We start from the raw sequence: 12,467 nt of genomic DNA, 5'->3' as shown, positions 1-12,467 counted from the left end.
AGCAAAGCCAGCTTCCAGCTGTGCCACCTACCAAAAGGACCTCGTTAGTAGCAAGGCTATGCTTAACATCAGAGCACAGAGCATGCTGAGACGTCTGGCTGGAGCCCAGGCACCAAGATAACTCCCAGTTGCCTTTTTGGCACTGGCCAGTGTTGCCTCAGTGCATTAGACCGAGGTGAGCAGCTATGATTTGTCTCCTTGACCTCCTGGCACAGGAGATGGTCTGGAGGCCACTCTCTAAATATCTCAAATAATCTTCAAGCGAACAAGATCCTGAAGAAAGCCACCCAGGCCCTGTACCCTGGTTTCCAAAGCCACCCCCTCAAGTCTGCACAGCTTAAATTATGAGACCGGAGGTCAAATGTAGATGCAACTGAACCTCCCGTTCCATCCTGGTGCAGAGCTGGCATGGACCTGCTTCCAGGTCTGAAATATTGATCAGGTTTTCCGAAGCCTGCGGAGATGAACTGAGCCAACAGGCTGAAAGACATGACTTCAGATTTGGAGATGTACATTCCTGGAAGCGATTTACTCAGCAAACAGCATCCACTGTAGAACGCAGCAATGAGGAGCTGTGGCACGTGGCCGTGGGGAGGGATGTGATGCATGGAAAAGATGAATGGCAGAGAAGAACTTCCTAGCCATTCCAAAAGAAAAACCCATCGTTTCATTCCTCTCCGGCTGGCAACTTGTCACTCAAAGCCACCTCCTCTGAGAAGCGGCCTGGACTGAAGACCAACAGCCTGCTTCAAGCGCCAGGAGCGACAACAGATGCAGCAACTCACCAGGAAGGATTTTAGGAACAGGTCTACAAGGAGCTGTGACTCAACTCAGGAGTAGCAGCAGCAGCAATGGCTCTGACCCGAGGAGGAAGACAGCCCCTCAGCCGCTCCAAGCCCACGCAAGCCCTGGTCTGATGCTGTCCACCCTGCAGCGAGGAGCTGGCTGGTGGGGAGACCCTCCCTGTCCTCCTGGATCTGGGCACGAGCCTGTGGGAGCCACAAGGCACAGGCAGGCAGGGGGCTGTCACCGTGCCGGCACAGCCGCAAAGTAAGCCAGATGCCCACCCAGCGGGCATCAAAATAAGCTCAGGCAGCAGCAGCAACACGGATTTGAGAACAGTTTGTGCAGGAAGAAGAGGGTTTCAGCAGCAAGGGAGGAGAGGGACGAGCCCTTCCGCAGGACAGGAATCCAGCCCAGGACCTCTGCCTCGTGTCAGGCGAGTGGGTAAATCCTGGTCTCACACAGACATCAGGACCTCACCTTCTTCTGCAGTGGCCGAGCATAAACACAAAAACCACCTAAGCACAAGGTCATTTAAGAGACAAGTTCCAGTAGGACTTTACCTTATGGAGTCTCTTCTCGCTATTAGAGACCCTGAAAAAGCAGCAAGCAATTCAGTCAACAGACTCCATCCATCCATCCATCCATCCATCCATCCATCCATCCATCCATCCATCCATCCATCCATCCACCCATCCATCCATCGTTCCCTCCCTCTCTCCCTCCACTCAGCACTCCAGCTGCAACTCCAACCATGAGTTTCACAAATCAGCCCTGCGCTGATCTTCTGAAGCCCCACTCCAAGATCCTCCAGCTCTAGGAGGGACTAGCCAATGGTGTTTAAGGAATTTGTATCTCTTGACGGAAAATCTGAACCATTCACCAAACTGAGCTGCACCATGCAGCTGGGAGAGCTGGGATTGTTCAGCCTGGAGAAGAAGACGACTGCAGGGAGACCTTAGAGCAGCTTCCAGTGCTGAAAGAGGCTCCAGGAAAGCTGGGGAGGGGCTCTGGATCAGGGAGAGCAGGGAGAGGATGAGGGGGAACAGTTTTGAGCTGCAAGAGGGGAGATTGAGGTATCTCAGGTAGAAATGTTTTGCTGTGAGGGTGGGGAGGTCCTGGCCCAGGTTGCTCAGATCAGTGGTGGCTGCTCCATCCCTGGAGGGGTTCAAGGCCAGGTTGGATGGGGCTTGGAGCCCCTGATCCAGTGGGAGGTGTCCCTGCCTATGGCAGGGGTGGGACTGGATGGGCTTTGAGGTCCCTGCCAACTCAAACCATTCTATGATTCTTCTTTCATGCCTGAACAGTTTGGGGCATTCTAAACTGAATTTTCTCCAATACCAAGGCCAGGAAACACTGGAAAACCAAACCTGAAGCACTCTCTACGTCCTTGATGCTTCTGCAAGTCCCAGCAATGTCACCAGATCTTGTTCACTGCAGATCTCAGACTTTTAAAAATACTATTATGCTTTCAGGCTACGTGTGCCCTTTGCAGCCCGCGCCCCGGCTCAGCCCCAAGCGGACACAATGCCGTATGAGCCCAGCAGCCAGAAGCAAAGCACTGACAGCTCTTCCTGCAAAACACCCAAACAGAAACACTGGAAAATCTTAACATCGCAAGCGCAGAGCAAAAGAGCCTGGAGGACGATTGAGCAACAGTCTGAGACACGTGAATTCCCAGGAGAAAATCCCTCGCATCCAGGCTTGGCCATGTGAATGCTAGCTGAGGAGCAGCTGCCAGGAGAGGGGAGCGTCAGACAGCTTAGGAAGGGCCAGTTCTTCCAAGCAATTAGCAATGTCTATTGATTTGACACAAGGAAATGTGTGTGCAGACAACCTCCTGGGACCTCTAGAAACAACTCGCAGTCGAATATGAGTGGAATTGCACTCGGCAAATGAAGAGAAATGTATGGGAGAAGGGTAGATAGAATCATAGAGTCATGGAATGATTTGGGTTGGAAGGGACCTTAGAGCCCATCCACTTCCACCTCCTGCCATAGGCAGGGACACCTCCCTCCGGATCCAGTTGCTCCAAGCAAGGAGCTCCAAGGGGGATTTAGAGGGTCTTGGAGGGGATTTGGGGGAGTCTTAGGGGGATTGAAGGGGTCGGGGGGGCAGTTTTAGTTGGTTCTGGGGGGATTTGGGGGATCTTAGGGGGATTGAGAGGGTCCTGGAGGGGGTTTGAGGGGGTGTTAGGGGGATTAAGAGGGTTTGGGGAGGTTCTGGGGGAGTCCGGGGGGGATCTGGGGGGGTCTTAGGGAGATTGAGAGGGTCTGGGGGGTTCTGAGGGGGTCTTTGGGGAGTTGAGAGGGTCCTGGGGAGGGTTTGGGGGGTCATGGAGGGGATTTAAGGGGGTCTTAGGGGGATTGAGAGGGTCCAAGGGGGTTTTGAGGGGGTCTTCGGGGAGTTGAGAGGCCCTGGGGGGCGGTTGGGGGGTCCTGGGTGGATTTCGGGGAGTCTTAAGGGGATTGAGAGGGTCTTGGAGGGGTTTTGGGGGGGTCTTAGTGGGATTGAGAGTGTCCAGAGAGGTTTGGAGAGTTCCTGGGGGGATTTTAGGGTGTCCTAGGGGGATTGATAGGATCCTGAGTGGATTTGAGGGGGTCTTAGTGGTTGGGGGGATCCTGGGGGAATTTGGTGGGTCTTAGGGGGATTGAGAAGGTCCTGGAGGGACCATCCAACCCGGCCTTGAACCCCTCCAGGGATGGGGAAGTCACCACTGCTCTGGGCAACCTGGGCCAGGGCCTCCCTATCCTCATTGTGAAGAATTTCTTTCTAATGTCTAATCTAAACCTGCCCCTCTGCAATTCACAGCCATTCCCCCTCCTCCCATCACTACATGCCCTCGTAGATGGCAAGACACAGACCTACTCTCAGCTTTCCAGTCCCCTAAGCACACCTGGACGGCACAAGCAGCGTTCAGATCCTGACAAGGGCTGCCAGCAGCTCAGAGCAAACCCGTATCGTTGGTCCTGCAGTCATCAGCCCCTAGGACCACCAGTACCATGAGGGAGGGGAGCAAAGGAAACTCCACATGGGCTCACGGCAAGACTGAAGAACAAGCTTGGAGCACCAGAGATGTTCAAGTGATGTCCCTCAGCTGGTGAGCCTGGCCAGCCCCAGCCCCTGAGCCACTTCAGCGAGCAGCTCCACTCAGCCATGTCCACCTCAGCCCCACCCACTCCCCAGTGAGGAGCTGCCAACACCAAAGCTGGAAATTCTCTGCATTATGGAAGCCCAGGTGACCTGGCCAGCCCCAGGCGCTCTGCCAGTGCTCCTCCAGCTCCCCCAGGAGGTGCACTGCTCACACTGGGGCACGGGGGATCTCATCACCCACACCTCTAACTCTGCCAGATCTCACAGATTCCCAAACGTCACCACCTTTTGGGTGCTGCTATCCTTAACTTCTGTCCCTGGCAACAAACCAAGGTTCAGAACGGACAGACCCTTTGGCCAGCCAGCAACAAATATCCTTCAGGACACAGAGGGCTTGAAGTCCATCGCAAGTCCACACCACGGGCTCAAAGACAAGCTGGACCATTCCTAGGCCATGTAGGTTATCATAGAATCATAGGATCACTAGGTTGGAAAAGACCCACCAGATCATCAAGTCCAACCATTCCCATCAAACACTAAACCATGCCCCTCAACATCTCTTCCACCCATCCCTTAAACCCCTACAGGGAAGGTGACTCAACCCCCTCCCTGGGCAGCCTCTGCCACTGCCCAATCACCCTTTCCGTGAAATATTTTTTCATAATGTTCAGCCTAAACCTCCCCTGGCGGAGCTTGAGGCCATTCCCTCTCGTCCTGTCCCCTGTCCCTTGGGAGAAGAGCCCAGCTCCCTCCTCTCCACAACCTCCTTTCAGGCAGTTGGAGAGAGCAATGAGGTCTCCCCTCAGCCTCCTCTTCTCCAGGATAAACACCCCCAGCTCTCTCAGCCGTTCCTCATAAGGCCTGTTCTCCAGCCCCTTCACCAGCTTCGTTGCTCTTCTCTGGACTCGCTCCAGAGCCTCAACATCCTTCTTGTGATGAGCCTATTCTGCAAGTGCTGCCTCATCCACATACAGTCCCCAGGCAGCCCAGGGCAAGACAATGGCCAACAAATACAAAACCAGTCATCGCTCTTTGCAGCCTCCACGTTGCTCTTATCCTTCAGGAATTCCACACCAGCAGCCTCACTGGGCCCTGACCACCTCTCAAGGTCAAAAAGCCACCAGCCGTCCCACTGTCTCCTTCCCACACACCTCCCAGCCCTCCTACACACCAGCCATTGGCCAACTCAGTGAGCTGTGGCTTTCCAGCCTTGGCCACCTGAAGGCAAGAGGACTTCTGTCGGACTCCGTCCACCCCACCAGCGGCCCGGCCCAGCACAGCCACGCGCCCGCGGGGATGCAAGCAGATCACGGCTCACTCACTCTCATCGGGGTTGGGCGAAGCAAGAATGGCACTGTGCTTCCTCTTCACTTCCTCCACGTTCTCTGAAATTTTATCGATGAAGCCTCGAATTTCTTCCACCTACAGAGATGGACAATGAGACAGGGCTGCTGAGAGATCCCGACTTGCCGAAAGGGGATGGGTTACTAAATCCTATCCCAAAGCAACAGTGACATGTTTGAAACACAGCAAATGTTGTCCTGGATGAATATTATCCAGCTGGATCCTCAAACTGTAGGACTGTCGTGAAATCAGACCTTCCACAGCACCCAGGTTCTGCAGTCCCAGCAATGGGATACAGACCCTGTAGTCTTTGTGATGCCTTGAGAAACACTGGAGGGTCATTTAAATTCACATCAGCTCAGACTCCCAGACTCTGTCCCTCAGTGTTGCCGAGGATGCACAAGGCAGGCTCTGTCCCAGCTCAGTAGCCCATGGCTCGCTCTGTTAGGGCGAGTCCAGAGGAGGCCATGAGGATGATCCAAGGGCTGGAGAACCTCCCATCCAAGGACAGGCTGAGAGAGTTGGAGTTGTTCAGCTTGGAGAAGAGAAGGCTGCAGGGAGACCTTAGAGCAGCTTACAGTCCTGAAAAGGGGCTTTGGGAAAGCTGGGGAGGGGCTCTTGATGAGGGAGGGCAGGGAGAGGATGAGGGGAATGGTTTTGAGCTGAGAAAGGGGAGATTGAGATGAGATCTTAGGCAGAAATGTTTTGCTGTGAGGGTGGGGAGGCCCTGGCCCAGGTTGCCCAGAGCAGTGGTGGCTGCCCCATCCCTGGAGGGGTTCAAGGCCAGGTTGGATGGGGCTTGGAGCCCCTGATCCAGTGGGAGGTGTCCCTGCCCATGACAGGAGTTGTAACTGGATGGGCTTTGAGGTCCCTTCCAACCAACCATTCTATGACTCTTTACTCCAGGGGCTGAGAAACCCATCTTGACCCTCTCCTACAGACCACAGCGGCCACACTTGCCAGCCAATTCAGACTGGCATCTTCCTGTTGTACTCCAAGGAGAAACGTCTGCATCACTGAGAGGAGGAACCTCTACCTGTGCCCTCTGCCTGCTGGGCTGCCCACCCTCCAGCTCTGTCTTCTCCTTCAACTCACACTACCACTTTGCTCATCTTTCTCCATCTGCACATCAGATTTTTTTCCATTCCCCCCTCCGCTGCCTGCACAGACACATTTTAACACCCCCTACACACATGTCATGCTAAGGGTGTGCTAAAAATCCGCATGCAGAGCTTCCAGCCACCCACATGCCAGGAGACAACCTCTTGTTTGGTAACGAGAGACACAAAATTAAATCAATCCCATGCAGAAACTGCTACTCTGCAGAGGTGCTTTCAGGAGAGGTTTGAGAGCCACTGCTCCACTTTAGCAGCACGCTGCAAGGCTCACCTACTCCCTCTAACCTGGACCAGTTGCCCTACTGGTTTCTGGAGCAGAAGATGGAACTGGGATCCTTCAACAGGAAAGCATAAAGGATGCTCTAATGGGAAAGCATCTGTAGGGCCAGGAAAGCCTACGACAGCACCAGGTCTGCATGGAAGCCTGGTTCCTGCTAATCAGCACTCTCAGCACTCTCAGCATCTCCTCTGAAGACCTCGACCATCAGCCAAGTGGCATCAGCCAGGACAGGGTCCCCATTGCCACCTGGAGTGCTGCTCCAGGAGTCCATAGCACAGCCTGTTCCAGCACTAGAGGAAAGGTCTGAACTGGCTTTAAATTTGTACTGGAGAAGCAAACCTCTTACCTGCTCAAAGAACTCATCCATGAAGCGGTCCCGGTCCACGCTGACAGTGACTTCATCATCATCATCGCTGTCCTTTGCCTGCAACAACACAGAGAGAAGCATCAACAAGTGCCTTCTGCAAAGTTTGCGGCTGCATTTCAGGATCTCCTTGGGGGCACCTCGCCCTTTCCCTTCAGTCACTTGCTCGCAGGAGCTGCAACAAACACCAGCCAGAGCGTGGGATGCCCCGAGAGCTGCATCTGAAGCCCAATCCCACACCACACGCCTCCCACAGCAAGAGCAGAACACGGCTAAGGGTACCTGGGCGCTAACAGAGCTGCAAGGGGGGGAACTTTATGAGCTCTGCTCAGCTGGGCACGAGCACAGTGGCTCTGCAAGCAGTAGCGATGGGAAAACAGATGGGATGCTGCAAGAGGAAAACGCGAGGGATGCTGCGATGGGAAAGCACGAGGAATGCTGCAATGAGAAATCACAAGGGATGCTACGATAAGAATCATGAGGGATGCTGTGATGAGAAACCATGAGGGATGCTGCACCAGGAAAGCACAAGGGATACTGCGATGGGAAAGCACAAGGGATGCTGCAATGGAAACACATTAGGGATGCCGTGATGGGAACGCATGAGAGATGATGTCATGGGAAAGCATGAGAGAAGCTGCAATGGGAAAACATGAGGGATGTTGTGCTGCAAAAACATGAGGCATGCTTCAGTGGGAAAACATGAGGGATGCTGCAATGGGAAAACAGGAGGGATGCTGCAAAGCACAGGAAAGCTTGGAGAGAATAGAAAATACAACAGAACTATTAAAGCCAGAGCAGGCAAACGAGGGGTTGCCCTTGTCTGCAGCAGTGTGTCATTGTCACCAGAGATGAAAATACCTCCCACCCCAGCAACGCAGGAGACACGAGCTCACAGGCAAAAGAAAAATTTACAGTCCTGTGAATAAGGAGACATTTAAAAGATTACTATCCAAAGCAGATACATGACGGAGGGAAGTGGAATATTAATGGGGTGGACGTTTCTTCTTGCTCCATCTTCACTAGAGAGAAGGAGCCAGTGGAATGGAGAAGATTTAAGAGAGAGGATTGTCTCTGCTCATCTTATAACTGTCCCACATTTTGCAGGTGGTTACACCTCACCCCGTGGCCTCTTTGCACTTTGCAGAGCTAATACGGTCTCCAGAGACACAACTCTTACCGTGAAATAAGTTAGATGAAATATCTATCCTTCTCCCTATAACTGTCTTTCTGGCCTTAGGCGACTGACCGGAGTGGGGTCCCCCAGAGGACACTTCAGCTTTCAGCCTCGCCACCTTGCTCATGGCAGCCTCTGCTTTGGAAACCACTTCATAAAGGGCTCATCCAAAGACCTTGAGACTGGAGAGCTACTGCGACTCAAGTGAAAACCTCACCCCGGCAGAGAAAAGCAGGCGTGTTGCTGCCCTCACCCACCATTCTGTGGGCATGGAGAAGTAACACTCCCTAAGGCCTGGAATTCCAGAGTCGTCCACTGCAGCCATGACCAGGGCTCCACACCAGGGCAGAAGCTGCAAGGCCTGGAGTGAACCAATGTGCTTAGATTTTGGAGCACTGTGTCCAGTTCTGGAGTCCTCAGCACCGGGGAGCTGTTGGGGCAAGGCCAGAGGAGGCCATGGAGATGATGTGAGGGCTGGAGAACCTTCTGTACGAGGACAGGCTGAGAGAGTTGGGGTTGTTCAGCTTGGAGAAGAGAAGGCTGTGGGAAGACCTTAGAGCAGCTTCCAGTGCTGAAAGGGGCTCCAGGAAAGCTGGGGAGGGGCTCTGGATCAGGGAAGGCAGGGAGAAGATGAAGAGAATGGTTTTGAGCTGCAAGAGGGGAGATTGAGATGAGATCTTAGGCAGAAATGTTTTGCTGTGAGGGTGGGGAGGCCCTGGCCCAGGTTTCCCAGAGCAATGGTGGCTGCCCCATCCCTGGAAGGGTTCAAGGCCGGGTTGGATCCAGTAGGAAGTGTCCCTGCCCATGTCAGGGGATTCGAACTGGCTTTAAGGTCCCTTCCAACCCAAACCATGCCATGATTCTGTGATTCTCTTTTCAAGGCAGCTCGCCCCCCAGGCGCAGCCAAGCACTGATGCGCAGGCTGATGGTTATTTAGGGCAGGCACAGACCGTGGTGCCGCCCTGCTGCGTCCAGCGAGAGCGGCACAAAAGCCAGGCCAGCAACCCCATGAAAAGGAAATTACAAGCGTGCAGCCTGCTGGTCGGGAGGGCGTGTGTCACTCCAGGCTGGAGAAGTTCACCATCTGTCCAACCCACGTCACTGGAAATCCCCCCTGTGCCACGCCGCATCCGACACGACACCCCACGCAAGGGAGGCAGCAGCGAGGTGTTAGCTGGGGGGCTGACCAGGGCTCAAGGAGGAGGAGATGGCACTGGGCAGGCACAGCTCTCAGGGTGCCGGGCACTGAAGGATCAGCTGCTCCCAGCTTCTGCCTCCAACCCCCATCCCGGGGCTGGATCCGGGCACGCTGCCCACCCTCGCAGGCTTGAAGTCTCTTCCCATAGACTGCTGCCAAAGTAGAAACAAAACCAAAACACCTTTTCTGAGGAAGCCTAAAGTGTCCACCCAGCTGACAGCAGCTTCACTTCACACATCCCAGCTGTGAGCATCCCAGCTTTCAACGCCAAGTGGAAAGCTCCAGTCTAGGTCAAAGCTACCCGCTGGTGCTGCTCAACACAAGCAGCAAATGATTCACAGCTTTCCAAAGCCTGGGTTGCTCAGCAGTGACAGTCAAGGAGCATGCACTCCCAGTGCCGTGCAAGCATGCCACGTACACAACCCTCCCGGTGCTTCTCAGCTGCTGGAATGGCCATTCACCCATCTCTGCATCTGTCTGGTGCACTGGACAGGCCACAACCTCCGGCAGCAAAGGCTGCCCCAAGGCTCCTTACAGGGAGAGAGAAAACAGAGATACACCAAAGTGCTGCAAGTGGAAGTGCCTTAGGTGAGACCAGCTTGAAAACCAGCTTCCAGCAGGAGATGAGCTCATCAGAATCACAGAATCGTAGAATTATGGAATTATTTGGGTCAGAAGGGACCTCAAAGCCCATCCAGTTCCACCCCTGCCATAGGCAGGGATGCCTCCCACTGCATCAAGGGCTCCAAGCCCCATCCAACCTGGACTACAACACATCCAGGGATGGGGCAGCCACCACTGCTCTGGGCAACCTGGGCCAGGGCCTCCCCGCCCTCACAGAAAAGCATTTCTGCATAAGATCTCATCTCAATCTCCCCTCTTGCAGCCCAAAACCATTCCCCTTGTCCTATCCCTGCCCTCCTTGATCAAGAGCCCCTCCCCATCCTTCCTTTCCAGTAGACAAGAGCTCCTGCTCTCTTCTGTTAGCGTTGCGGATGAATTGGACCATGCCTGGGTGGATCTTTGGAGCTGCGACAGGCAGCAGAGCAGCGCCGGGGCACAGGAGCCACGGGCCTGGCCACCCCTGGGCACCTCCCAGGGCACCGTGCTGAGCCTCGGCTTAGCCCCCCGTGAAGCTGAGCCAGCGCACGCAAAACCACACGAGCCGACCCTTTTCCTAGGAAGCAGCTGCTCTGCACCAACAGGCTGCAAGCCCTGGCCCTGCCTCTAGCCACCCCGCGGGGCTGTGGGGTCCTCCAAGCCCCACTGGGGAGAAAGCCAGCTTCCCAAAAGCCCAACTAAAGGAAAAAGCCCCAACAGCTGCTACTTCCCTTTTAGGGACCATTATATTCAGTAAAAACTGCCTCATCCCTCAGAGATGCAGGATGCTGCTCGTCAGCTCCGCTTCCAAGCTGCATTTCAGGGTGGGAGGAGGGTATTTACTGGACACCTTTGTGCTGATCTGCCCAGTCTGAGAAATTCCAGCCCCCTGGACTTGCAAAATCACTTCTGCACCGAAACCAAGGCGCCCCGTGGGATGCATGACACCAGGCTGCTCGGTGGAGGGACGATCAACAGTAGTGGGGCACGGCTGGGACCGCAGCCCCACACGAAGCGGGTCCAACACCCGTCACCTTGTTCCTCGTGTCCAAGTCCCCAAGCCCAGGGCATTGCTGCCGGCAGCCAAGAGCTCCTGCAGCAGCTCGCTCCCCGCGGCTCCGGCACACGCATCACTGCCAAGGACGAGGTCGGAATAACTCAGCAGCGAGCTGCTCCGATATCTCTTCTCAGCCATCTTAGGAAACCTACAGGACACGTAGTAAAGCATATGGATGCCCAGATCCCTGAAAACATCCGAGCCCTGCTCTGCGATGCTCAGCAGCAGAATCGCAGAAGGGATTCAAGGACAGGCAGGAGGCAGGAGGGACCTGGAAAGGCTGGAGCCGTGGGCTGCGACCAGCAGGATAAGGTTCAACAAGGCCAAGTGCCGAGTCCTGCACCTGGGCTGCAACAACCATGCAGAGCTCCAGGCTTGGGGAAGAGTTGCTAGAAAGCTGCCCAGCAAAAAAGATCCTGAGGGTGCTGGTCAACAGCAGCTGAACATGAGTCAGCAGTGGTCCAAGTGGGCAAGAAGGACAACAGCACTCCAAGAAGGACATTGAAGGGCTGGAGCGTGTCTGGAGAAGGGAACGGAGCTGGGGAAGGGTCTGGAGCCCAGGGGTTCTGGGAGCAGCTGAGAGACCTGGAGTTTTATAGCTTGGAGAAGAAAAGGCTGAGGGGAGACCTCATCACCCTCTGCAGCTCCCAGGAAGGAGGTTGTGATCAGGCAGGTGCTGGGCTCTTCTCCCAAGTGACAAGGGATGGGACAAGAGGAAATGGCCTCAAGTTGTGCCACAGGAGGTTTAGAGTGGATATTTGGAAAAATTTCTTCGCTGACAGAGTGGTGAAGCCCTGGCAGAGGCTGCCCAGGGCAGTGGGTGAGTCTCCACCCCTGGAGGGGTTCAAACAGCGTGTGGCCGTGGCACTTGGGAACACGGCTTAGCAGGCACGTGGGGTTAGGCTGACGGTTGGACTGGGTGCTTAGAGGGCTTTTCCAACATCAATGATTCTATGATTCTAATGCCCAAAGCACCCATCGGTCTCCTACCCACCAAATCGCCACCACCCTCACCCTGGGAGACTGTGCTGACCCTTCACACTTTAGGGTTTGCTTTAGCATTTCACAGCAGCCAAACCAAGCCTTTCCCAAGTAGAAGTCCTGCTCCAGAGAGTTTTCGGGGAGGTGGTGTTAAGGCTGTGGATGAGAATAGCCAGAGGGTCTGCTTGCCAGAGAGAGCCCTGGAGAGACCACACCTTAAATCACCTACAGCCTCAGCATGTTTTGCCGACTATACATCTAATAAAATTATGCAGCATCATAAACCGAGTATTTTACAGCCCAGAGGCCTCACATCAGCCACGTCCAATTCCAATATTCACCAAAACCAGCCCATACCTCCCACTAACAACTTTTTGATGAAGAACAATTCAAAGCACAAACGAGTTCAGTATTCAGCAACATCTGCATGAGTCAGGAGATACTTCCAATTTCCAGCCCCAGCAGTGCAAGA

General features: G+C 54.5%; 1 protein-coding gene across 1 annotated transcript in view; it reads right to left on the bottom strand.

The window, feature by feature from the left end:
• The window catches only part of STX1A (syntaxin 1A), a 75,418-nt gene that overhangs the window by 51,736 nt on the left and 11,215 nt on the right, over positions 1-12,467 (bottom strand). The window contains exons 2-3 of the mRNA XM_069873995.1: positions 6,965-7,042; positions 5,199-5,298 (exon numbers count right to left, since the gene is read on the bottom strand). Of these exons, the coding sequence (XP_069730096.1) occupies positions 5,199-5,298; positions 6,965-7,042 (178 nt within the window). The remainder of the gene's footprint in view (positions 1-5,198; positions 5,299-6,964; positions 7,043-12,467) is intronic.

The sequence above is a fragment of the Phaenicophaeus curvirostris genome, chromosome 21 (genome assembly GCF_032191515.1).
Source record: "Phaenicophaeus curvirostris isolate KB17595 chromosome 21, BPBGC_Pcur_1.0, whole genome shotgun sequence".
NCBI lineage: Eukaryota > Metazoa > Chordata > Aves > Cuculiformes > Cuculidae > Phaenicophaeus > Phaenicophaeus curvirostris.
Note: the sequence above shows the minus strand (reverse complement) of the source record. Positions and strands in the feature narration are given on the sequence as shown.